General features: G+C 41.4%; 2 protein-coding genes across 3 annotated transcripts in view; one reads left to right on the top strand and one right to left on the bottom strand.

The window, feature by feature from the left end:
* kdm4b (lysine (K)-specific demethylase 4B) overlaps positions 1-27,527 on the top strand; it is a 558,544-nt gene that overhangs the window by 443,647 nt on the left and 87,370 nt on the right. For both annotated transcript variants that reach the window (XM_059991637.1, XM_059991638.1), the window contains one exon: positions 2,877-2,985. In XM_059991637.1, the coding sequence (XP_059847620.1) occupies positions 2,877-2,985 (109 nt within the window). The remainder of the gene's footprint in view (positions 1-2,876; positions 2,986-27,527) is intronic.
* Positions 12,848-17,671, bottom strand: LOC132405823 (uncharacterized). The gene is made up of 2 exons (XM_059990818.1): positions 17,447-17,671; positions 12,848-17,168 (listed from the first exon to the last, which is right to left on the bottom strand). Exon 2 carries the CDS (start codon positions 16,999-17,001, stop codon positions 13,600-13,602), a length of 3,402 nt encoding a protein of 1,133 aa, XP_059846801.1. The 5' UTR covers positions 17,002-17,168; positions 17,447-17,671; the 3' UTR covers positions 12,848-13,599.

Raw genomic sequence — 27,527 nt, 5'->3', positions numbered from 1 at the left:
ACCAGTCTTATCCCTTGCAAGTCGACCAACAGGCTGTGAGCTCGCAAGAAGTCCACTCCCAGGAGTGGTTGGGCCATGGCGGCCAGTGTGAAGTCCCACGTGAACCGGCTGGCGCCGAACTGCAGCTGCACTGTGTGGGTGCCGTAGGTCCGTATCATGCTGCCGTTTGCAGCCCTCAGGGTGGGTCCTGGCTTCCTGTTGCGGGTGTCGTACCCCGTCGGGGGCAAGACGCTGATCTCCACTCCGGTGTCGACCAAGAAGTGGCGTCTCGACTGTTTGTCCCAGACGTATAAGAGGCTGTCCTGGTGGCCAGCCACCATAGTCATTAACAGCAGCTGGCCCTGGCCCTTGCAGGGCGGGCGACAACGGCGGGCTTTTGTGCCCCACAGCTGGTGATAGAAACACCACTGTACACTGGCCTCCTCACTCCTGCCTCTGTGTTGTGTGTGCCCCTCTGCCGGGCCTGGTCTGGTCTGCTGTTGGGCGCGTGGCCTGGTAATCTGACCGACGGACGCCACGCTCTCCCTCTTGGCTTTCCACAGCACATCTGCTCGGGCCGCGACCTTCCGGGGTCGCTGAAATCTGCGTTGGCCAGCAGCAGATGTATGTCTTCGGGCAGTCGCACTAAGAACGCTTGCTCGAACATGAGGCAGGGCTTGTGTCCGTCAGCCAGGGGCAGCATCTCGTTCATCAATGCTGACGGCAGTCTGTCTCCCAAACCGTCCAGGTGAAGCAGGTGGGCACCCCGCTCACGCCGTGAGAGGCCAAACGTCTCAATGAGCAGCGCTTTGAATGCTTCATATTTGCTTTCTTCTGGGGGCGACTGTATGAAATCCGCAATCTGGGCGGCCATCTCCTGGTCAAGTGCGCTCACCACATGGTAGTAACGAGTGGAATCAGAGGATATCTGCCGAATCTGGAACTGGGCTTCTGCTTGGCTAAACCACACGCGTGGTCGCAGTGTCCAGAAAGTCGGCAGTTTTAGTGAAACTGCATGAACAGATGAAGAGTTGGTCATCTTTGGTCCAAATCCTGTTTGGACCGTCGGGGTCACCAATGTAGCGATGTGCTACACACAGCACTGAAATAACGACACGCAGTCGGTAAGTTATTTGGAGACTAGTTTATTCAAACTTCGCGGCGCTGGCATTTAATCCCTAGCACCCGCCCTCTCCGGGTGGAAATAACATCAGAGGTGCATTACCAAAGTCTCTCCCCACCCCCCCCCCCCCCGCATGCTGGCTATTTGTGAGCTGGTTTGCCTGCGCAGAAAGTGGGTCGCCACAAAACCATGAAAACTTCCAAGGGGGTAAATAGGCACTTTATATGTAACTGTGAGGTTAAGTAGAGCTACAAAGCTACATTTAAATTTGCTAGCCGAATCAAAGGTGATAACGAATCAGTATACAGGAGGGAGATTTAAAATCTGGCTGAGTGGAGCCATGGCAACAACCTCTTACTCAACATCAGCAAAACCAAGAATAGGATTATTGACTAGAGGAGGAAGAATCCAGAGGTGCATGAGTCAGTCCTTATCAGAGAATCAGAGGTGGAGAGGGTCAGTAACTTTAAATTCCTCAGTGTTTATCATTTCAGAGGATCTTTCATGGGTCCAGCATATAAATGCCTTTACAAAGAAGGTACGGCACCACCCCTACTTTCTTCGAAGCTTGCGAAGATTCAGCACATCATCTAAAACTGACAAACTTCTACAGATGCATGATGGAGAGCATATTGAGTGGTTACATTATGTCTGAGTATAAAAATACCAATGCTTTCAAATGGAAAAGCCTACAAAAAGCAGTGGATACAGCTCAGTCCATCACAGACAAAGCCTTTCCCAGCATCGAGCACATCTACAAGGAACACTGTCACAGGAAAGCAGCGTCTGTCGTCGAGAATCTCACCATCCAAGCCATGCTGTCTTCTCTCTGCTTCCATCAGGATGGAGATACAGGAGCCTTATGTGCCAAACCACCGGTTTAAAAAAAGGTTATTATTCGTTCAATGTCACGCTCCTGAACCAGTCAATAACTTCATTCACCCCAACAGAGAACTGATCCCACAACCTCTGGGCTCATTTTCAAACAACTCATGTTCTCAATATTTATTACTTATTATTATTCTTTTGTTTACAGTTTATGTCTTTTGCACCTTGGTTGTTTGTTTTTCTGTACAGTTTTTCATTGATCCTGTTGTGTTTCTTTGTACTCACTGAGAATGCCAGCAAGTAAATGTTTCTCAGGCTTGTATATAGTGACATATATGTACTTTGATAATAAATTTACTTTGAACTTTGTCTCTCAGCTGATAACTGATGTCATTGCACTGAAGTTTTCTTGCATCAAGCCAGGAAATGAGAAGTATAATGTATAATAAACATGTCAGATGTTTACAGAACATTAATAAATATTGGAGCAAGATCATATGATTAAGATGGAAGGAGAAACAGCATATACTTTATTTAAAATGTCATTATCCACTTTGCTAAAATTGAATTTGTCTTATGGTCATCTATTTGCTAAGCAGTAATTATGGCTTAGTTTGCTGTAACAAATTAATTTGATTTGCCTGATGCTACATGTTTACATTATTTGTCAGAAGGACTTATTCTTAACTGACTCTTTTCTCATCTATATCAGTAATTTCACTGATTTCAGTTAGAGAAGACTGCTAAATCACAATCTACAAAGCAGAATTGAACTACTATAGTTTATTTGGGATTCCAGCATCTGCATTGTTTAAAGTGAAAACCCAGTTTAATGATTGCAGATACAATAATATCCCTGTCACTATAAACAACAAAATCCAACAGATTTGTTTTTAAATCCAAGGTTTCTGTGAACAACATTTGGCAATTGCTTTTGTCTCACCAGGTGGGTCCATGTGATCTGTGCAATAGCTGTTCCTGAGGTGAAATTTTTGAACGTGTTGGAGCGAAATCCAGTCGATGTAACTGGGATTCCAGAGCAGAGACGGAAATTGGTAGGTGTTTTATGGATCTTTATCAATTCTATAGTCTTGAAAATGCACGCCTTATATCTAATTCACTTTATGGTCAAACGGTTGAATTTTGTGTTTTATTTCATGCTTTTTGTGTATATGAATAAAAACTCCTAAAAGGAAGGATATTTACAACTTATTTTCTTCCACTTACTTCAAAACAATGTAATTTAGTGTCCCTGATGTGAAACGTGACTGTGCTTCAACCACTGAGAGTGGAAATTATGGAGGAGGTATAAATGACCCTTAAGCAAAGAACAATGATCAACTGCATTGTGGTTTCTAATCATCCAGTGGCCTGTGCTAGTAGGTAATGTCACAAGAGTGAAATTTGGCTTAATTATGCTTTGCTAGTGGTTAAAGTTTTCTTTTTACAAAGTATTACTTTTGGAGTTTAATGAGAAGCTGCTTTCTTTATATACTTTAGAATAGCATTAATATTTAGCCTGAGGACTGCAGCTTGCTTGCAGTGACAAGAAGGAACACAGTAAGCTCATTGTGTTCTTCAAGACATAAACAAAAGAAGTACAGTTGTAGATCTCAGTCCCATTCTGTATTCAGCAGCCCTTTTGGGTCCTGAGCATGGTATCCTCAGGATTGAGATATTTAATGGAGATCAGCTGCCAATATTGTTTGAAGCTGACAGATGCACAGTGATCATTAAGTGAGATTATAATGAGTACCTATGGAAACTGTAAAGGCCAAGTGATGAAGGAGAGAATTGTTTATAAAAAAAAATAGGTGACTGCTTAATGTTTATAGCTCATGTACTTCCAGACCGGTAATTCAGAACGTTAGGGACTTGTGTGTCAGACTAAAAGATTTTCTGGATTTTTGGATGTTACTCCTTTTACATGCATGGGTGTTTTTGGAATAACGTTTGGACACTTGTAATTAACTCCTCTTAGACGTAACATAGTGGTATAATAATTTTCCCAAAGAAACCAGACACTTTAAAATGAGTTTGAAAATGGAGCCCTAAAGAGTTTAAAGGGAGTGCAGGGAAGCAGGGCCACAGTATGTTTAAAGGCAACATAGCAAACTAAAGCTTGTGAGGGGTGCAAAACCATCAACACTTTAGAACAATTGAATGCTGGATGATTGGAGTTTTCCCATATTCTTAATCAACTTGATAAAATGTGACTACTTTGAATTCTAGAAAATCAATCAAATATTGTAATTAAATTTACAAATTAGCACCACTGTTATGTGCTCGTGAGGCTAACCTTGTTACTACCAGTGAAGTTTTCAAAGTAGCTTTCTCAAGTAAAAATCATTTCAAATCAATTTGGCCATGTTTCTCTGGCAGCTGCAGATCGGACCCCTTCACCTTCCGCATATGAATTTGCTTCAAATTCACTGTGCAAATATGCAGAGTAATAATGTGTCTGATTCATGTTTATGTACTGTGGCAATTAGGCTTGATACTTCATTAATTCAATGCATGGAAACAACTAGTTGTTGTTTTTCCATATTCAGTCTGTGAAGCAGCACTTTCTCAAAGGTTAATTATTGGAACTCTAGTGTCATTTTGAGGGAATGCTTTTGTAATGCTCAATAACATTTTGTTTCCAATTTTGGCAAAACAACAAATTAATGGATTTCTGTGAAAGTAGCAGTAATGTGAATTGTTGTCCCTTTGTAAATGACAGGTAGTTGTATTGATACGGTTGGTATTTCAATATTTTTATTTTAAATTATCATCTTGTAACATAGTATGGCCAGTGGTGTAGTGAAATCAGCTCTGGAGCTCAAGGTGAATGGGTCCAGGTTTGAATCCGGCTGGCCCCTTGTACGCTTTCCATCTGTGTTGGGTTGAATGTCGAGCTAGCAACTAGACTTGGTAAAAAAAGAGATAAATGCTAAAGAAATGGCATAAAGTGCTGCCCAATGCACCACAAGGAAAAGGAACAACAAACAACAATAAGATGGTATATTGACCATTTTCATTTGGGAAGATTTTCCCCTGGGTTTAAAAATCCAGTATTAAAATCATTGAATGGAATTTAAGGAAAAGATATACATACTACAATAATGTCATGTCTTCCTGAAGCAGTCACATACTATGAATTGTTGTGAGGCACCGTTGTTGATTGTTTCATAGCCATATACAGCAGCCACACTGTTCACAGTAAACTCTCACATACTGAAATAAAACTACTGGTGAAATATAACCCTTCCAATTCTGTCCTGACCAGCTTCCCATCTTCAACTGTACCCAGCCATTTCTTTCATCATATTTCTCCTTACCGATTTCCTTCAGTTCCGGAACAAACAACTTACCATTCTCACGTTTATTTTCGTCATGAAGCTTTATCTCTGTGTATGTTTGTAAGTCTTTCACAAAATCCATCATCAAAGTGTCCTGGCTCACCTCATCAGACCTTTTCCACAAGCGTCTTGTTCTATCTAATCTCACTCCATTAACTTTGCTCCCTAATATCCTACATCTGCAACTCTGTGGTTTACCACAGCCCTAAAATTTAGTCCAAGCTTTTCATCCCATCTTGTAAACCATCATGAAATATTTGATGATATTAACATCATTCTTTTCAGTAAATAGTTAGTGCCATCAGTTAGTACAGTAAAACCTATGGGAAGTGTATAGATATTGTTGGTATGTGGTAGGCAGTGCCACCTCTTGATTTTTAAGCACACCCATAATAAAAAGATACACAATAAATATCTTTTTTGCCATATGAAGCAACGATTGATATTTTACATCCCGAGAGAAGTGAGATGTCTTCACACGAAATGTCACACACTGGCTTAGCACCAGCTGGATGGTTACAAGAAGGTGTGATGTTGGATGATATATTTTGAAATTCTCGCAGACCTGGTGTGCACATGAATATTTGGATAGTTAATGGTTACAATGACAGCAGTATATAGAAATGATGTTATTTTTCAATTTTTTTTTAAAGATTGATATTAATTTTTGAACAGGTTTTCTAAAATGCTTTGTTTACTTCAATCTGGTTCTGTTATACTTTTACTAATAGTAAAACAATGAATACAAGTAATCAAGCAACAAGAATCATCAGTTTTCCTAAAAAAAATGCCCATAATAATGTTACTAATTTATTAATATTCAATAATCACTTGTCAAAATTACATTGGCACGAAATAAGAACTTTTTAAATAAGATTATCATCAATTTGGGTACATGCTGTCAGAAAAGTTCACCACCCTTGGATTGGAGCATTCTTTAACTTGTCTCATGGGAATGTTCCATTAGAATAGGCAGCCCAGGTATCTGCTTACTCCGTCTAAGAAAGTGTCTCCAACATGCAGTACTCTTTTGGTGCATGTCAGTCCAGTTTTACGTTAAATTTAAACTTGGAATAATGATAGTGTGCTGACCTAGACTGAGCTGACCTAAAAAGAGGAGCCTGTCCTGATAACTTTCGGTTTTAACACTCATTGTCCATCACATTTGAGACCATAGTATGTTTATCCAGGGTTCATCTCTGACATTTGTATTGCTTGAAATGTCCAATGTGTCTTTTAAAAAAACTTTTAGCACTAATTTATTTGAAATATATTCATACAAAAACAAAGCTGTAGCATAAGTATCTTCCTGAGGTCCTTGAGCTTTGTTTTCTGTGTCCTTTGACCCACACTGTATTTGTTTTTACAATTTGAGTTTTAAACATGTTCTTGCACATTACTTCCTAGGTTTTCCACTAATCACTTTGGAACGATAGTTTTCCACCTCCATTAACTGCTTTATCACTGTGTCACACTGCCTAGCAACCCACCAAGTTAACCCTAGTCTGATCATAGGACAGTTTACAATGATCAATTAACATACTAACTGGTACATCTTTGGGAGGAAGTGGGACTGTGGAAGGAAAGCAGGGCACCTGGCATAAACCAATGCGCTTCATGGGAAGGACATACAGACTTTCTTACAGAGAACTCTAGAAGTGAACTCTGAACTCCGATGTTCTGAGCCAGGGGTCAGCAACCTTTACCACTGAAAGAGCCACTTGGACCCGTTTCCCACAGAAAAGAAAACACTGGGAACCGCAAAACCCGTTTGACATTTAAAATGAAATAACACTGCATACAACGTTTTGTTTTGCCTTTATGCTATGTATAAACAAACTATAATGTGTTGCATTTATGAAATTGATGAACTCCTGCAGAGAAAACGAAATTACATTTCTGCATGCAACAAAAACATTTTGACCTCCGAAAAAAAGACGTTGGGTTGAAGGTTACTTCTAAGTAAAATACTCAATGTCTATTTGAGTCCTTCTTGTATTTATGAAAAATGCCGAACTTAAATTGTCCGCCAGCAGCAAACCAAAAATAACGTCAGCCAGCTGTCAACCTGAAAAATAAAAGGACTATTTCACTGAACAATGAAAACATATGAATATACGTAAAATAATAGGCAATTAAAATATTTATCATCCTTGTTCAGGTTGACTCACACCTGACAATGCAGTCGTATTCAGTAGGGATGGATCGATGCTTAGGGGAGTGACCGGGAAGGATAATGTGTTTTTTTCCTCTCTGAACTCACAGAAGCGTTTCCCAAACGATGTTTGCAGAATGTAAATACTCCGAATTTATCATGTCGTGACCTTGTTTGAACTCTCTCAAATTGGGGAAGTGAGACAATGTGCCTTTCTGTAAATCTCTGGCAAGCAACGTCAGCTTGCGCTCGAATGCCAAAACATCCTCCAACATGTGCAGGGCTGTACGTCCTTACCCCGTTGAAGAGCTGTGTTCAGCGTGTTCAGGTGCGCTGTCATGTCTACCATGAAGTGTAGCTTTTCCAGCCACTCTGGCTGTTCCAGCTCAGGAAAGGTGAGCCCTTTGCTGCCCAGGAAAGTTTTCACTTCTTCCAGACACGCGACAAAGCGTTTCAGCACCTCCCCTCTGGACAGCCAGCGATAAAAACACGTTGTAGCGGTGTGCTACACGCAGTCAGTAAACTGCAGTCAAAGATAGCTTTATTCGAACTAAACAGCCTTGCTTTTAAGCCTCCCTCAACCCGCCCCCCATGGGCTCGGATGCTGCAAAAGACACGTACTCACAAACCCCCGTAGGCTATCTCCCTTAGCCTGAACGCTGGCTAATTGTGAGCCGGTTCGGATGTGTCAGGAAATGGGTCGCCACAACGTCTTATTTAGATTGTACAAGATCACCATAATCTTCAAATTTAGATTTACATTTCAAAAACTAACAAACTAACATAAAATACATTTTAATTAAATACTGACCATGTAGCGGTGTGCTACACACAGCGCTAAAATTACGACACGGAGTCGGTAACTGCAGTCGAAGGAAAAAACTTTATTCAAAATCTTCAGCCTCACTTTTAAGCCTCCCTCAACCTGCCCCCCATGGCGCAGAGGCTCCAAAGCTCTGTGCTCGCAAACCCCCGTAGGCTATCTAATTGTGAGCCGGTTCGGATGTGCCAGGAAAAGGGTCGCCACAACCAATTATTTCCCAAAACAACAGGGAGCCGCAGCACAGACGTAAAAGAGCCACATGTGGCTCCGGAGCCGCGGGTTGCCGACCCCCGTTCTGAGCTGTTACAGCATCACACTAACCGCTTTGGTACAGTGGCTTATAATGCACGCTTGTTCATAAAATGTACTTCAGTGCTGCAGGCTGGTTAGGGCAGTGAGGTGTTTAGCTGGCATGGACTCTCATTTACACAAAGTCAGTTTTAGTAGCAAATGGGAATGAATGTGCATATACACATTCAGTTGCAAAGATATCAGAGACCTGGTATGAACATGACTTCCAAGGAGGCCCTTGGCTTTTTGCAACTTTTGCACCCATTGGATGACATGCTGATTGTGCTTAATGGCTATTTCTGTGATTCCAACATAATCCTTAGAGGAACAATTTGAAATGCTGTACAAAAATTATTGTTGAAGTAGATAGGCTATAGAGTATAAATTAGTGCAGTAGATCAAGAATTGATTAAGGACTGAGGATGGTGTTCTTCCTATCCCTTCATTTGACCTGTTCTTCACCAAGAAAAGCTCAACAAAGGGAAGAGAATTCCATCTTACTCCTTTTTGTGCACCCATCAAATCATTTATCCAACAGTATTTAAATCAGTGATTGATTTGATGACTGCCCTGTCCCTAGTCAATCACAAAAGCAGGCAGTGTAGAGCAGAATTGAGACATGATCATGGAACTTCTGGGGTAGCGCATCTGTAAACCTTGTCCTAGGACTATAATTGATTCAAGTGAAGAGAGAGCCTCGTTACTCTCTGTCCTGCCTGATGCCAGGACTTGAGTCCTGTTGCCATGCTGCTGCTTACTTGTCAGACCAGCTGGATTAGCAGCAATCGTGGAATATGCCTTATGTATGTCATACATAATGATGTAGTGAGTGGAGTGTCGTGGGTATGAACTCTCTGCCTTCAATGTTGGTGATGGTAGAACCCTAACTTTGTCTCTTAAAGACTCTAAATATGCACTGAATCATCTAATTTTGTGTTGTTTATTTAAATGATTCTGAATGTAGAAATGCTGTATTGACTTGGGATGCAGTCTATTGTAAGAAATCACTTCAATGTTGTGTATCATTGCTGGTGTGAACTATTATCTTAAGATTGCAAACTAAATATTAAGATTATTTTTAAAAGAGTGTTTTACTCAGCTTTATACACAATGATTCAGATTCATTTATTTATAACATGTACATCAAAACAGAGTGAATATATTTGTGTTAACAACCAACACAACTTAAGGATGTGCTGGGGCAGATGACTTATAAATGTCAGCTTTATTTTTAAACCAATATGAAAAGCTGTGTTGCTCAGTGATCACAATACTTTGGCATTGTACCATGCTGAGCAGCTCAGTAAAAGGCAGTACCTTGCATAATAGTTGGCTTAGCTCTGGTGCTCTTAATATCAGGCATGGGGATTATTGCATTATGCAGATAGCTATCCAGCAGGTCCTTAGAAAATAGGCATCTAGGTGCATATCATGTGTTAGCAGGTTTTGGACCACATGGTTGAAATGTGGAATTATCCCCTAGCACTGGATTCACAAAGAGGCCAGAAGTTCATAATATCTGCCCTCAGACTCCACCCAAGTAAGGAGTTAAGTAGTTTGCTTTCTTTTACTTTTGTTTTTTTAAAAATTTATTTTAACTTTTAAAATTATGTAATTGACTTTGAATGGTGCTTTGAATGAATTATTTACAGCTCTTAGATTTATCTATTTACTAAAGTATTTTGAACTGTTTTAGCATCTCTGAGCCTCAGGTATTTAAGGACAATGGGAAAGACTTTCTGGGGAAACCTTCAGGGCAGATTCTGGGTGGGGCCCTAGTCCCTGCAGTTTATGTTCGGTCACCACTTGCAGCCTACTTCACCCGTTACAGGAGTGTAATGGAGCTGCACAGTAACAAAAGCTAAGGCTACGTCCACTCTAGACCAGATAATTTTGAAAATGCCGGTTTCGCGTAAAAACAATAGGCGTCCACACTAGGAGTTTTTTAAAATAGCTCTGTCCACATTGAAACGGATATTTCTGCGAATCTCCTCCTCCTGCGCATGTGCAGGACATATCTACTGAAAACAGGCGACATATTTGTTGTTGAATCTCACTGTGAAAGACAGTGTGTGTTTGTTCATTTACAGACTAGAAAAACTTAAATGACGGGCCTCTGTTGGCTCTCGCGCAGGAGGACTTAAAGATTAAAAAAAAACAAATACTGGGGCGTATGGAGGCAACTGACAGTGAGTTCACAGACAGTATGGCCCGGCTGACAACGAACATTGAAAAACTGACTAACTCTGTTGCGTTAATAAAGCACCTTGTTAAATGTGTAAAACATGTCTGCATCAGTATTATCTTGTATTTCCATACAATGTTACATTAGGCTGTTACACATCTATTGTGAGAGAAGTACTTGCATAAATAGGTAAACCTCCTTCATACGAGCAAGGACAGAAAACAGGGCAAAGGGAGTATACTTATCAGTAAGTTATGGGTCAAAGTATTTGGTGAGTACATTTCTAACTTTTCTGGCTTCAGTCTCGTTGCCATCTGTTCTGAAGTTGTTAGGTTGCATTCAAGAAAATAATGAAATGGTGCATTGCCGTCTGACAGCGTTTTCAGATTTCTCTGGTTACCCTGTCCACACTGATCTGCCCAAGCAGCATTTTCAAAATTACACACCCTAGAGAGTATTTCTGAAAAGCTCTGGTTTCAGGGGATGAAAATTCAGTTTTAGTGTGGACAGAGGGTAAAAACGAAGAGAAAAAGCTTCGGTTACGGATTTATCCGGTGTAGTGTGGACGTAGACTAAGTGTGACCCCTGGTGAGGGAAGAATGCCAGGTACTAGTGGGTCCTGTGAGAGCCAACCCCTTTGTTTCATCCTTCATTCAAATTAAAATCAGATGCACAGTTGTTGCCTGGGGTTCCTTCACATACTTATTTTTCAGATGTGCACAATAAAATAGATAGGACATTTCAAAATTATTTTAGCTATAAAGCAGTTCAGAGTAAAAGAATTGAAAATCCTTTCCTTTCTTCTCTTGCTCATCCAAGGAGTAAATTGCTTCTCAGACTTAAACCAGGAATATCTAAATATGGTTGGGGATAAGTGAGGGACCTGATATTACTTAAGAAGTGCAGGAACATATTAATTGAAATTGCCTGAATGTTCAGAAGCTTTTTTTTAACGAATGAGAATAGTTTTATTTTGGAGTACTTATTTGATTAATAAATCGTCAGATTTCATTATTTGGCAGTGCTATAATTGATAGCTAGTTCACATAATGAGTGGTCTGTCAAAATACATCTGTGAATCATTCACAAATTTATCTCTTGTCAATTAGTACTATTTTGCTTTGTACACTTTGCACTATTTGGGCATCTATTGTATTATTATGCCATCTGTTGCCTTGGATTTAATTTTGCTGGTACTTAATTGTGTCTGAGTTTTCTAATTTGCAGAACTATCAGTTTCATCAATTGTAGTATCTATTATAAATATATTCAATAGCACTGTACTTCCAGAAGATTGTGGAAATGGAAGTTGTGATCAAATGAGCTAGAATTTTGGAAACTGCAAAACATAAAATACATTAAAATATTATGTAATAAATGCAACATAGAAATAATGCTTCTGATTAGTTTAAACAGCACACACAAAATGCTGGTGGAACACAGCAGTCCAGGCAAAAGGATTCGGTTAGTCCTGACGAAGGGTCTCAGCCCGAAACGTCGACAGCGTTTCTCCCTATAGATGCTGCCTGGCCTGCTGTGTTCCACCAGCATTTTGTGTGTGTTGTTTGAATTTCCAGCATCTGTAGATTTCCTTGTGTTTGCCTCTAATTAGTTTAGTCTTGTTGCAGTTTAGACATTTATGAACAGAACTGCATCTTCACATACTGGCCAAACTTGAGTTGGCATAGCATAGTGACACAGCAATTAGTGCTGCTGACTCACAGCACCAGGCTTGATCCTGTTCTCTCATACTGAATGAAATTTGCACATTGTGGCTGTGACCTCTTCCTTGTGCTGCAGTTTCCTTGTACGTCCTCATGACGAGCTGTTTAGTAGGGTAATAGAAGAATCCTAGGGCAGTTCATAGGCCTGTGTAAGAGTGGATTTCAAGGAAATATGAGTGGGAGAGTCTCTGAGAGCTGGTGTAGACTCCATGGCCTCCTTCAGAGAACATAAGCATATAAGCATACAAATTAGGAGCTGGAATAGCCATGTGCAACTTGGTCCTTCAAGCTTTGGCTATTCACTAAAATCATTGCTAATCAGATTGGAATCTTAGCTCTACATTCCCATCTGCCCTGATAATAGTTAATTCACTCCCTTGCTTGTCAAGACTTGATCAACTATGCATTAAAGATTGTGTCACGTTCTCCTTCGGGTGTAACGAAACGCCGAATTTAACGTCCGGATAAACCACAGCCAATGCAAACCAGATCGCAGTAAGATTAACCATTTACTGTTCACTCTTCACATTAACATATGGTGAAAACTGTTGATAAAACAATACAAGATTGATACAGTATTTGTTCCTTCCTTAATATCACATTTCAAGTGTAAATACTTGCAAAGGTGACTATAACTACATTACACTAAGGTGCAGTATACAGGGAGAGGTTACCTGCTCCATTGACTACTTTAAATACACTTCCATGCAAACTATCCGCGACTCTTTAACTAACGAAAGCATAAACATTATCTACCGTCGTTACCTCTAACAGGATCAGCATTAATATCTTAGTTCAATATATCGATTATCTATTAACTTACAGCGTTGCTCTCACTGTGATTTCTCATGCCTGCAAAACTGCTTGTGCTCAGGTGAGCCTCGTGGAAAGCCCCCACCCTCGCGCTAATTTCAAACCGGTGTTTTCCCACAAGACGCGGCGAAACCGGATGTGACGTCATCGCATGCCGATATATTTTACATGCAATGAATACACTTTAAACACTTATAATTCTAACTAGAAAATACTATTGAATGAATTACTAAGCGAAAATATTATAAACTAAATAACTGTCGTAAAGACAGCACACTCCCCGCTTGACCTTCGTAAGGTCACAATGAGCAGAGTACAAAACTTAGTCTCTTAATCAGTCATTGGGTAGAAGTAGAATAACTTCTGTAACTGGCCTTTGGTAAATTTTCACATCGCCTTGGTCGGTAGTCTTCAATTCGATCTTCCTGACATGTCCATCCTCGATAGGGAATGTAGCAGTGATTCTGGCCGTTGGCCAGCTGTTGCGGGTGGCTTGCTTGTCCCTGAGCAGGACTAAGTCTCCAACTTGAAGATTCCTGCGGGGTTCTGCCCACTTTCGTCTCTGTTGCAACGAGTGTAGATATTTCTGTCTCCAGCGGGACCAGAACTGATTTGCCAGAGCCTGGACTTGTCTCCATTGCTTTGTGTACAGATCCCTGTCTGAAAAGTCTCCTGGTGGAGGAGGTGCTCCTGCCTTCTGCGTAAGGAGCGTTGATGGCGAAAGTATAAAGGGGTTTTCTGGGTCAGAAGACACAGGTAGGAATGATTGTGCGTTTATAATGGCTGTGACCTCTGCCATTAGGGTGCACAGTACCTCGTGGGCCAATCGGGTGCGTTGCTGTATCTCAGGTTCCCTTTTCCGGGTTTTCCGTAAGGACGTGAACCGTTTGACTGCCTGCTCTTTGTTATCTGGTGAGCGCTGGCATGGTTCTCTGATTGACAATGGGGCAACCCCATTATTTGCTTCATCTCTGAAGACCTTGGTGTCTTTGGTTTTTAAAGAAATGGTATCTTGAGCTGATTGTGCAAGTTTGTTGTCATACTTCGTCAGAGCGAAGACCGACTGGCCCAGCGACTCGTCGCTTGCCTCGCGCTTGTTAACGCCTTGTTGTGCTTCCTTGATGCACGGGACACTCGGGCAGGGTCGAAAGATTGAATGGCGGCCACTCTCTAGCACATTGGTCTTGAGTGTGTTAACCATCGGTTTGTGTACGTCACCGAGACACACTTCTCCTATCACCACCCAGCCCAGATCCAGACGTTGCGCGAAGGGGGCGTTGAGTGGTCCATTGATCTGCTGCCTAACCTTGTGTACCTGGATAACATCTCTTCCTAATAGCAGGAGTATTTCCGCTTTCGGATCCAGTTCTGGGATGTGTTTGGCGATGTGGTGGAGATGCGGCTGGTGTAGCACCGCACTTGGTGTCGGGATCCCAGCGCGGTTATTCATGATTTCATTGCACTCTAAGAGCGGAGGGAGACAGATGACGACTTTACCATCCAGGGACTCGATCTGGATGCCTTCTGCCTTCCTTCCTTGGGTTTTCATGTTGCCTGAGCAAGTTTTGAGGTAGTATGGGAACCGCTCACTCTCAATGTTGAACAATTTAAAGAACTCTGGACTGACTAGTGAACGATTGCTCTGATCGTCCAGAATCACATAGGCTTTGATGGCCTTGTCTTTGGCTCCTTTAGGGTACACCTTAGTGAGGCAGATCTTGGAGCAAGAACGACTTGACTGAGCTTGACCGCAAACTTCTGTACAGTTCGTGCTGACAGCTATTGACCTAGAGTGAGCCTCTCCCTCCCCGCCGTCCTGTTGTGGGGGTGAAGGAGCGCTCTCGGTTTGTGGTGACAGGTCGGGATGCATGGCCTCGACGTGATCTGGGCTGCCACATTCCGGACACTTCACGGCGATCGTACACTCTCTGGCGAGGTGAGAGGTTGAGGAACAGCATCTAAAACATATTCTTTCCTCCTTGAGAAGAGCCGTCCTCTCTTCAAGGGGTTTTTCCCTAAACATTCTGCACGCTTTCAGGGGGTGAGGTTTGTTATGCAATGGACAATACTTGCCAGGGTCGTTGTTAGTCATAAGGGCTTCGGTCTTGAGCACTGACACGGGTTTATCAATGTTGAAAACATTCGAAACGGATCTGCCTGGCTTGGTGTAAATCGAACTGCTTCCTGGACCTACAAGGCTAGGGTCGTTTCGCCTCTTCGCCTCCTTGCACACAAACCTAGTGAGGAGCTCAAAGGGAGGAAATCGACCATCGTGGTCTTCCTTGTACTCTGAGGCAACAGTCAGCCACTTGTCCTGCAGCCCAAATGGAAGTTTGTCCACAATTGGTCTAATCCCGGATGGAGTATCTAGGAATACTAGACCAGCTGAATAGCCATCTTCTTTGGCGCCTTGGATCTCCATGAGTAAATCTCCGAATTCTCTTAACTTAAAGTGATCTTTGGCTGACACCTTAGGAAAGTTTTCCAGACGTCGATATAGCGCCCCTTCAATAATGTCGGGGGACCCATATCTCTCCCAAAGTCTCTCCCACGCTTCGCTTAAGGCTAGCTCAGGTTTGTTGATGTACACTGAACGCATGCGTCTCACCTGGTCGCGTGATTCTTTCCCCAGCCATTTCGCCATAAGGTCCAACCTTTGGGTTGCACTGAGCTGGACCCCGTCAATCACGTTGGTGAATGTGGAGAGCCAAGCACGGTAATTTTCGGGTTTATCGTTAAACTGGTACAGTCCCGAAGTGACGAGATCCCGTCGTGCTAAATACTGCAGCGTGGGATCGGCTGCAAGCGGCATGCGGGCTGGAGAAGTACGTTGGCGCCCATATGACTGAGAACGCACGTTTCTCATGGAATTTGCCATCCTGGATTCAACCTCCGCGTCTCTTCGCATCGAACTTTGTAACTTTGGTGTCAAAGTATATCGGTTGTCAGCTCTTTCATTCTTGACTTCATCGCGGGGCCGCGAGGGTAAATTCTCTTCCTCGTAGCTGGGGAAGTTATCGAATAGGTATGGAGAGGGGAGACGAGCCTGCCTGTCTGCTTGATATTGTACATAGTCGCTCGTGCGTTCCAGTCTGGTCCTTTCCAAAGCAGAGCTTGTTTCGGTCAGATCACGCGACCCTTCAGCTTCTTCTATGTACTCTGCTTCCACCCTGGCAGCTTCTCCTTCTCCTTCTAGCTGCAGCACATGCAACTCTGTCGATATTTTTGTCATTTCCAACTGGGTTTCGGCTTCTCTGGCGGCCTGTTCTCTTTGTCTGGCAGCCTCTTCTCTTTGTCTGGCAGCCTCTTCTTTCTGGATTTCGGCTTCTCTGGCAGCCCTTTCTTTCTGGATTTCGGCTTCTTTGGCGGCCCTTTCTTTCTGGATTTCGGCTTCTTTGGCGGCCCTTTCTTTCTGGATTTCGGCTTCTCTGGCAGCCTCTTCTCTTTGTCTGGCGGCCCTTTCGGCTTCTTTGGTGGCCAGTTTCATTTTCAAAACTGCCTCTTGTTTGGCGTAATGCAGTCGCACCTTGGCGGCTTCTGCCTTGGCTCTTGCCTGTGTGGACTTACTTGATGTCGTTCTACTGCCCTTGTCGCTGGGCGCCATCGACTTGATCCCGGATCGAGCTGACATTGCAGCACTTGGAACACCTGATAACGCCTGGGTGGGCTTACTTGATGTCGGTTTACTGCCCTTGTCGCTGGGCGGCGTCGACTTGATGCTGGATTGAGCTGACATTGCAGCACTTGAAACACCTGATAATGCCGCTTTTTCACTGTCACGTTCTCCTTCGGGTGTAACGAAACGCCGAATTTAACGTCCGGATAAACCACAGCCAATGCAAACCAGATCGCAGTAAGATTAACCATTTACTGTTCACTCTTCACATTAACATATGGTGAAAACTGTTGATAAAACAATACAAGATTGATACAGTATTTGTTCCTTCCTTAATATCACATTTCAAGTGTAAATACTTGCAAAGGTGACTATAACTACATTACACTAAGGTGCAGTATACAGGGAGAGGTTACCTGCTCCATTGACTACTTTAAATACACTTCCATGCAAACTATCCGCGACTCTTTAACTAACGAAAGCATAAACATTATCTACCGTCGTTACCTCTAACAGGATCAGCATTAATATCTTAGTTCAATATATCGATTATCTATTAACTTACAGCGTTGCTCTCACTGTGATTTCTCATGCCTGCAAAACTGCTTGTGCTCAGGTGAGCCTCGTGGAAAGCCCCCACCCTCGCGCTAATTTCAAACCGGTGTTTTCCCACAAGACGCGGCGAAACCGGATGTGACGTCATCGCATGCCGATATATTTTACATGCAATGAATACACTTTAAACACTTATAATTCTAACTAGAAAATACTATTGAATGAATTACTAAGCGAAAATATTATAAACTAAATAACTGTCGTAAAGACAGCACAGATTGTTTCCAATACTCTTTGAGAAAGAGCATTCCAAAGATTCAAATCACCTGAACAAAGAATTGTTTTCTCATCCTTGTCTTAAATTGATGACACCTTACTTTTAAACAATTTTTTAAATCCTTTTATTTTTAAACCATTTTTCAGATTCATAAGAAAAAACTTTATATCCATATCCATTTGTCAAGATCCCGTAAGATCTTGCGTTTCTATTAAGTCATGCTTCATTTTGCAAAACCAAATATTCTGGGTAAAACTGTAGTTAAATCCTCTGAACTGGTTCCAATGTATTAATATTCTTCCTTAAGTAAAGAGTCCAGAACTCAATTCAGTACTCTGTATGTGGTCTCACTGATATAACCCAAGCATAACAACCTTTCTTTTCTAATCAGTTCCTCTCACAATAAACAGTGATATTCTGTTATCTTTCCTAATTACGTGCTGTGCCTGCCTTCTGAGAATCATACCCTAGGAATCAAATCCCTCTGCACCTGAGTTCTGCAAATTCTTACAGAATGTGCCTTTTATACTTCTTGTAAAAATAGGCATTTCACGTTCTCTGACATTACTTTCAATCTTTCCAGATTTTTGTCTGTTCTTGTAACCTATCTCTTTCCCTTTGGATCTGCACAATAATGTCTTCATTGCAACTTACTTTCCAAAGCTTTCAATAGTAGGTTTTACAACATTTTGGTGTCTTCGTGTATGTTGTTTTATATTTACTTTAAATGTTGAGGTCCCGGCTTTTATTATATGCACACTGCACATTGCATTTATCTACGCTTTCACAAGGATATCTTTCCACAAGTTGAGAGAATAGACCTGAACATAATATTCCAGATGCTGTCTCAACAGGACCTGTTTGTATCTCAGCAACGTTCTTCTTGCTGAGACACTATACAACCCTGAATCATCATTATTATTCTTGCAGTAGATATTAGCATACTTATCTGTCTTTCATATCATATGCCATCCCTGCATGTGCACAAATCATGAAGTTAACAAGGGCTCCCAGCAACTCTTTTACAAAAAAAAACTTATCACTTTAAAAATACTTTGCTTGATATTTTTCTATCAAAGTTCAAAGTAAACTTTATTTTCAGGGTACATGTATGTATGTCACTACATACAACCCCGAGATCCTTTTTCTACAGGCATACTGTACAAAGCAAATCTATGGCATAGTAGCTGTAAACAGGATCAAAGAGCAACAAACTGTGTAACTTACAAAATATAAATAAATAGCAATAAATAATGAACATGAAATAACAAGATAAAGTGCCCTTGCAGTGAGACTATTTGTTGTGGGAACACCAGAAGTAGAATGAGTGTAGTTATCCCCTTTTGTTCAAGAGCCTAATGGTTGAGGATTGTAACTGTTCTCAAACCTTTGGTGGTGTGAGTGCTGAGGCTGCTGTACCTTCTGCCTGACAGCGGCAGCGAGAAAAGAGCATGGCCTGGGTGGTGAGGATCTTTGATGGATGATGCTTTTCTATGGCAATGTTTCATGTAGATGTGCTCAATGGTTGGGAGGGTTTTACCCATGATGTACCAGGCTCAATCCACTCTATTTTGTAGGATTTTCCACTCAAAAGCATTGGTGTTTTCATACCAGGCTGTAATGCAGCCAGTTAGCACACTTTCAACTACACATCTATAGAAGTTTGCAATTTTTGATGACAGTGCCAATTCTCCACAGACTCCTGATGAAGTAGAGGCACTGTTGTACTTTCTTTGCAATTATATTTATACCAAATGTCTGACTTCATATCTTTCTACATTATATTCCAATTGCTATGTCTTCATCTATTATTTAGCCCATCTATACCCTCGTAAAGCCTTTCTGCCTCCTCCTCTCACCTCAGACTGCCAGCCAGCTTAATATTATCAGCCATCTTGGATTTGTTTCACTTGGGTCCCTCATCTAAATCAATCTTACAGCTTCTGAAAAGCTGCATCCCAACACTAATCTCTTTGTGATAGTCAGTCTCCAAACCAAAAAGTGTCTTTTTTTTTAAATGTGTAAGCAGATTTTATGCCCCAATGCAATATTCTTTTCCCATCTATATCCTCTAATTTTGTTTAGCAGTTTTTTTACATGACATTTTATTGAAGGCCCACTGACAGTCTAAATACACTTACAATACTTCTTTCCTCTATCTGTTTACTACCTACAGCATCTAAAAACACTTAATGTTTGTTAAAAATGATTTTCTTGTGATAAATCGGTGTTGAGTCTCGAATCCCATTGTTTTCTAAGAGCTCTATTTGCACGGAGTGGAAAGGAGCACCACAACTGAGACCCGATGAACGGAACGGAGTGAGGGGACCAAGGCTTCTTTGGTCCCTATGAGTTGAAAGGGAATGCAGCAAACACTATCTAATGAGCCAGGTTCTGAATCATTGGGCACTCAAAATGGCCAGACAGCTGGTTATTGGAGTTTTTATTATAGTATTAATGCTCCACTACTGGTGGATAATGGTGCATTCTCTATTTCATTATTTTGTGCCCTTGGACCTACCCAATAGTTGAATTGATTCTCAGTACTGGACTCCCAACACCTTCCCCCTTATCATCTTGTCTTCATGTTTGTTTATTTATTGATTGATTTATTCATGATCTGGAAATCTCATTTCTCTGTGAGTTCTCAGTAGTGGTTCTGAAGAGAGAAGCTTTTCGTACTGCTCTAACTACATTTACTGTTATTTGAATCAGTACCTCTAAATAAATCTAAGATTCTCTAATAATCTTAAGTATTGTTACTTTCCTGAACAAATGGAAAATTCTTATTGCTAGCTGGATTGCAGTAGGCATTTTCAAATAAATTGTAATATTTTTGTTGATAATCATTTCTCACATTGTGGTCGAGCTAACCACAGTTAAAAGAGATTGGGTAATCAATGGGTGAGAGTCTTAGTCCTAAGTTGCACGATTAGCTCAGCCACAAAGACATGAAGCTGCCTTTTTCTTTAGGTTAGGGAGGCAGGGATCTCCTCACAATATGAGGTTATCTTCTCGTCGTCTGTTGCTAAATTATCTAGTAGTGGTTTAGGAAATTACTGCCCAATCACATTCTAACTGGGAATGCCATTTGAAGACAGGTTGTCAAGACCTGAACCCATGAAAGTCTATAGGTATCTTTTTATTATAGTATTAATGCTCCACTAATGGTGGATAATGGTGCATCCTCTATTTCATTATTTTGTGCCCTTGGACCTACCCAATAGTTGAATTGATTCTCAGTACTGGACTCCCAACACCTTCCCCTTTATCTTCTTGTCTTCATGTTTGTTTGTTTATTGATTGATTTATTCATGATCTGGAAATCTCATTTCTCTGTGAGTTCTTAGTAGTGGTTCTGAAGAATTATCTAGGAATGGTTTAGGAGATTACTGCCCAACCACATCCTAACTGGGAATGCCACTTGAAGACAGGTTGTCAAGACCTGTACCCATGAAAGTCTATAGGTATCCTAGAATTCTTGAAAAGTAAGCCATCCAGGTATTTTCTTAATTTGAAAGGGCTTTGCCTACTTATTGTGTTATCCTTAACTAAGCAAGCAACTGATTTAGCTTATTTATTGAATGCAATCTGCATTTCAAAATTTGGCATTAATTTTCAGATGCTGCCACTGTCAAAATTTTAAAACTGCATTATCTAATTAGTATGTTATTGATATCTTAAAACATTTCATTTGAAGTCTTAATCTGATTGGCTTTAGGCCAACATATTAAAAATGCTTAATATTATTATCAGCTGGGTACTTCAGGATTCTAAACATGCCTGTTGATGCAATTAACAAAAGGCATTTGTGAATTACAGGTGAGGGTTCCAGCAGCTGGGAAGCCAGTGCAACTATTGGCAGAGTCATTTAAACAATCTGCAGTTAATAAGAAGGAAAGAGAACTGTGCATTTATGAAGCACCATTTGCATCCTTCACATCTGAGGTAGACTGTACCTTTGAACCTTAGGGCACATGATGGTGTTCCCGTGTGACTGCTGCCTCATCCTTCTTAGCATAATGTACTATTGAAATCATCTTGGAGAATAGCTACAGTGCTTTTTGTAGAGATTGCACTATTCCTAGTGGGTCAGTGGTGGAGAGAGTGAATGTTTGAATGATGTGTTAGTCAGTCGGTCGGTCAGTCAGTTAGACAGCTTTGTCTTGGTTCATATTATTTATGTATATATAATATTTGTATGTATTGCACTGTCATGACATAGCCAGTGATATTAAACCTAATTTTGATCTAACTATGATACCAATCTAAGTGAATCCCATCTACCTGTGCATGGTTCATATCCTTCTATTCCTGCCTGTTCATGAGTCTTCATTACTTCTAAGATGTTGCATTTGTTTCTGCTTCTACCACTTCCCCTGGCAATGAGTTTCAGGCACCTATCACTCTCTGTGTGATGAGAAAAAAGAACTTGCTTCGGAAATCTTTTTTAAACTACCTTCTCCTTTACCTTCCAGAAGGTGGGTAAGTTTGAGAGAGCATAGAATAGAGCTATTAATCAGAGTTTCTGACTTTATTTGCACCTTTATGGCTGGTCAAGTAATATTTCTGGTTGCACAAAGAACTGTAGATGCTGGAATTAGGAGCAACAAGCAATTTTCAGCAGGTTGAGCACTGTCTGTAGGGAGACAGAATTGTCATTGTTTCGGTTCAAGACCCTGCATCACGGCTGAGAGAATCAGAATTAGGTTTACTATCACTGGCATACTATCAATGAGATGTATTGATTTGCAGCAGCAGTACATTGCAATGTGTAATAAAAAGTGTAAATTATAGTAACAAGTATACATATATTTAAAAAGTTAAATAGGTAGTGCAAAAAGAGAGAAAAAGAAAGTAGTGAGATTGTGTTCATGGGTTCAATGCCCATTCAGAAATCTGATGGAAGAAGGGAAGAAACTGTTTCTGAATTGTTGAATGTGTTCCTTCAGGCTCCTGTATCTCCTCTCAGATGGTAGCAATCAGAACTGGGTGATGGGATCCCTAATGATGGATGCCGCCTTTTTGAGGCATCACTCCTTGATGATGTGCTGGATGCTGGGAGGCTAGTGTTGGTGATGAAGCTGACTGAGTTTACAACTTTGTGCAATTTAAATTGATCTTGTGCAGTAGACAGTCAGAATGCTCTCCATAGTACACCTTTAGAAACTTGTGAGTGTCCTTGGTGACATACCAAATCTCCTCAAGCTCCTCATGAAATATAGCTGTTGTCATGCCTTCTTTGTAACTGCATCGATATGTTGGGTCCAGGACAGATCCTTAGAGATGTTGACACACACAAACCCTTTTCACTTACCGCTTATCACCTTTTCCACTTCTGATCCCTCCATGAGGACTGGTGTGTGTTCCTTTGTCTTACCTGTTTTGAAGTTCACAGTCAATTCTTTGGTCTTTCTGATGTTGAATGCAAGGCAGTTATTGTGACACCACTCTAGCAGCTGATCTATCTTGCTCCTGTGTGCCTTCTCGCCATATCCCGAAATTCTGCCAAAAATTGTTGTGTTGTCAACAAATTTATAAGTGGCGTTTGGGCTGTGCCTAGCCATACAGTTATGGGTGTAGAGAGAGTATAACAGTGGGCTGAGCACATATCCTTGAGGTGCACCAGTGTTGATTATCAGTGAGGTGGAGAGGTTATTTCAGATCTGCACAGACTGTGGTTTTCCAGTGTGAGGAAGAGGGAAGTACTGAGGCCCAGGTTTTGGAGCTATTTGATCAGAGCTGTAGGAATGAACATCATCCCGATGTAAGTATTAAAATTGTCCAGGTGATCCAAGGTATTGTGGAGAGCCAATGAGATTGCATCTGCTGTAGACCTATTGTGGCAATAGGCAAACTGCAGTGGGTCCAGGTTCTTGATTCTAGCCATAACTAACTTCTCAAAGAACTTCATTACTGTAAATGTGAGTGCTACTGGAATACAGTCACTCTGTTCTTCTTGAGCACTGGAATGATTGTTGCCCTTTTGAAGCAGGTGGGGATTTCTGACTGTACGAATGAGAAATTGAAAATGGGAGAGGATATAGCCAGCAAGAAAGGAAGGGTAAGGTCCAATAAGTGAACTGCACTGAGGTGAAGGATGACACGCAGATGCATCCAGGTGGGAGAGGTGGAGGGATACAGAGGTAGGTGGGTGATAGGTTGAAATTAGCAGGTAGTGGTTGGAGAAAGCTAGGGGTGGTGATGATTTCTGTTACCACCTTCCTATCAGATTATAGCACTGGTAACCTTAGTGTTCCCTGCTAGCTGCTTCCATTTCACACTCCCCCTCCCTCACCTGGATCCTTCTGCTCATCACTCCTCACCCCTCCTTGGTCCAGTCATCTGCTGACCATGGTCTCCTCCCTTCCTCTCTCCTTTTTTATACCATTTATCTTCCCTATCAGTCCCGATTCAAAGTAAACTTATTATCATAGTACACATAGTACATGTGTCAGCATATACAGCCCGAGTTTAATTTTCTTGCATATAATCACAGTAAACACAAGAAATGCAATAGAATCAATGAAAGACCATACTCAACAGCACAGCCAACAACTAATCTGCAAAAAAATCAAACTTTGCAGATACAAAAAGAAAGAGAATTGAAAAATATAATGGTAGCATTAATAAATATTTTTTGTGTGGGAGGAGGGATTTAGGGGTTGCTGTGCCTGTTCCATTTTTGTTTTTTTTTAATGCAGAGTGGAGTGATTTGGGGATTGATAATCATGCTGCCTTTCAATTCTTTCTTGGTCTCATGGTTATCCAGAGAATAATTTCACATTTGTACAATTTGATTATAAATTAACCTTTGAATTAAAAGTAATAAATATCATGAACATGAGATGAAGAGTCCCTGAGAGTGAGTCCAGTTCAGTGATGGGGAGAGTGAACTTATCCCCTCTGGTTGAAGGATAATAACTTCTGCTAAACCTGGTGGTGTGAGTCCTGAGACTCACCTTGATGGCAGCAGTGGGAAAAGACCATGTGGGAAAGGATCCTGCACAATGTGAGCCAGTTCACAGGCATGCCCGCCTTGGTGTTCTGTGATGCTCTGAACCATTTCTTGTTCGAGCTGCTCCTTTCCCCTCCTTGCCTTCGTCTGCCAATCGGACTCACCTTGGTGGTCTGTGTTACCATCTGGCAGTGGGACAGATCCCCAGAGGAAGACTCTTTACACAGGGTTGCTTTGCCTGTACATTGGGAACCTGGGGTGGAAGGTGCTGCATTGGGTAGTACCATACAACAGGTTTTTGAGCAGGTTCACTGACACCCCGTCCACCTGTCCATTCTGTGGGTGGGAGGAGTCAGTGTACCATGCATACGTGGAATGTGAGAGGTTGCAGCCCCTCAGAGTTTTTTAAAGGCCTGCTGCTGAGGTTTTGGCCGCACTTTAGTCCCACTCTCCTTGTCTACGGGCACCCAGTTCAGAAGGGAGTGGGATGTGTGGAGGATCTCCTACAAGGCTTGCACCTGGGCCTGGCCAGGATGGCGATTCACGGGGTCAAGGTGGTGGAAAGTAGTGGGTGCTGCCCAAGCCATTTGCCTGCCTCTTTCTGAGGATACCAGCTATCCTTGGAGAGAGAGCACGTGGTCGTGATGGGTACAGTGGGACACTTCCAAGAATGGTGGGCCCTCCAGGGTATTGACTGTTTTATAGCTGGTAGTAACCATATTTTGATCTGAGTATACTTACTGTCTTGCAAATAATGAATGTCTGTACCTTCTGTGTATGTGATGTAAATACACTTTTATAGTTGTGTAAAAAAAGATAGGGGACTTTGATGATCATTGTGGCTTTCATAAGACCTTAAGATATAGAAGCGGAAGTAGGCCATTCAGCCTATCGAATCTGCCCTGCCATTCAATCATGGGCTGATCTAATTTTTCTAGTCATCCCACTCCCCTTCCTTCACCTTATAACCTTTGATGCCCTGGCTAATCAAGAACCTATCTAACAATGACTTAAATACACCCAATGACTTGGCCTCCACAGCCACTCATAGCAACAAATTCCATAGATTTACCACCCTCTGACTAAAGTAATTTCTCTGCATCTCAGTTCTAAATGGACTCAGTTCTAAAAAGAGTGCAGTCCTGAAGTCATGCACTCTTGTCCTAGAATCCCCTACCATGGGTATAGTCCGTGAGCCAGTTGGGTTCCATCTGAGGGGAATAATGCTCATAGTGGTTTTTAGTAAGGTATACATCTCTTAGAGTTAGAAAATATGTGATAGCATTGCACCAGTGGTAGCTTTATGTGTGCTACCATGTATTTTAAAACATTAAGCATTTCTAAAATGTGACTAATATAAAGTACAACATATGTATTCAACCTAGTGGTATTTTGTCATTAGTGATCCCTCAGCATTGAAATTTGTCACAATGATAGCTGAGTTCAAGCACTTTTCATCAAATGTTGTTATAAAATTCTACATCAAAAACTATGTCATTGGCCACACTCGCAGTACAGTGCCCAATTTCAGTAGAGAGAATCATTTCATTTTTAGAAAAATATTTATCTGTTGTTTATTTTGGAAAAGTCAATAAAAACCCTAGGAAACATATAATAACATGGATTTATAGAGAATTTATTCAGGAATTCAAATAAGTAATCATTTTTTGTATATATTCCATATTAACATCAGTACAGCAGAAAATGTTACCCCACACCTCCCCCAAAGGTTTAAAAAAAAACCATTTGGAGAGATTTCTGGAGTTTTATCAATGTCATAATATTTTCCATATTGTTGTATCAAATCAAACAATCTTAAGCTTTTTTTATAGCATATAGAATTACAGTATAATAATTCAAATGTGGGGTTCCACACAGCCATAACCTAGGCCCCATTTGGCTGTAGGATGAATATATTTAATCAAAGACTGCTTTCCGTACTTCCATAACCTATTAATAATCATAATAATTTTCCAAGTCTTCCACATCTTCATCTGAACTTTCCACACTCTCTGAGGTGGATGCCTGGTTCTCACAGTCTGACAGTCTACACCTCAGTACACCTGAGGCCATTTGCAACACACATACATCTTGGGAGTGAACATTTTTTGGACAGTTACAGGCTAGTAGATCCAGGACGGTATCAGGTGCTGGTTGGCCTTCCATCCAGTGCACCACCAACTGTTCAGCTTCCTCTTCTCTCTCCATCTTCCATCCTCTGCCAACAGGGCTTGGCACTTGTGGGTCCTTCTCCAAACATCTTCTCCATATACCAGCCTGGTAGTTGGCTCGCTGTGTATGTTTTGTTAAGCAGTCCTTGCATGGTGGGAGTTGATGACTTTCGATTTCACCTTTTTTGGCACAGAAAAGGTGATACCTGAGCTCATTGACCTTGGTGGTCGACGCTTTTGTGGCATATAGGAGACATGTAAATGCCTCCTGGTTGTCCATCAGTTCTGGGGAGAGGTCCCATTCCTGACCCACCTCTAAGAATGTGTCCTAAGTTTCCCTGTTGCTGGTCAGAAGTTTTAGGGCACTTGTCTTCCATTTGCCTGCAAAAGCGCTTACACTGTCATATCCTGTATATGCATTCAACCTGATGAGAGCCCTACAAACCTCTATGCCAACAGTGGCAGCAACCTTCCTGATGTCTACAAGGGTTCTAGTGCCACTCTTCTGGAACAATGGGGCCTTAATCTTGTCACAAAATGCTAAAGAGATGATAAAGACATCTGTGTCTTCTGAGCAAATCAGTACAGGTAGTTATCCCTTTCTTGTGGCACGGGCAGCATGGAGAAGTAGGTGGCCATCTGCTTCTTGTTGACACTGAAGAGCTGACATCTCCTCACTGTCTTG

This window comes from Hypanus sabinus, chromosome 16 (genome assembly GCF_030144855.1).
Source record: "Hypanus sabinus isolate sHypSab1 chromosome 16, sHypSab1.hap1, whole genome shotgun sequence".
In the NCBI taxonomy this organism is placed as follows: Eukaryota; Metazoa; Chordata; class Chondrichthyes; order Myliobatiformes; family Dasyatidae; genus Hypanus; species Hypanus sabinus.
This window is presented reverse-complemented; position numbering and strand designations above follow the sequence as displayed.

Coding starts and splice junctions, on each gene's coding strand:
- LOC132405823 (XM_059990818.1), bottom strand. CDS start 17,001: ATGTCAGCTCAATCCAGCATCAAGTCGACGCCGCCCAGCGACAAGGGC.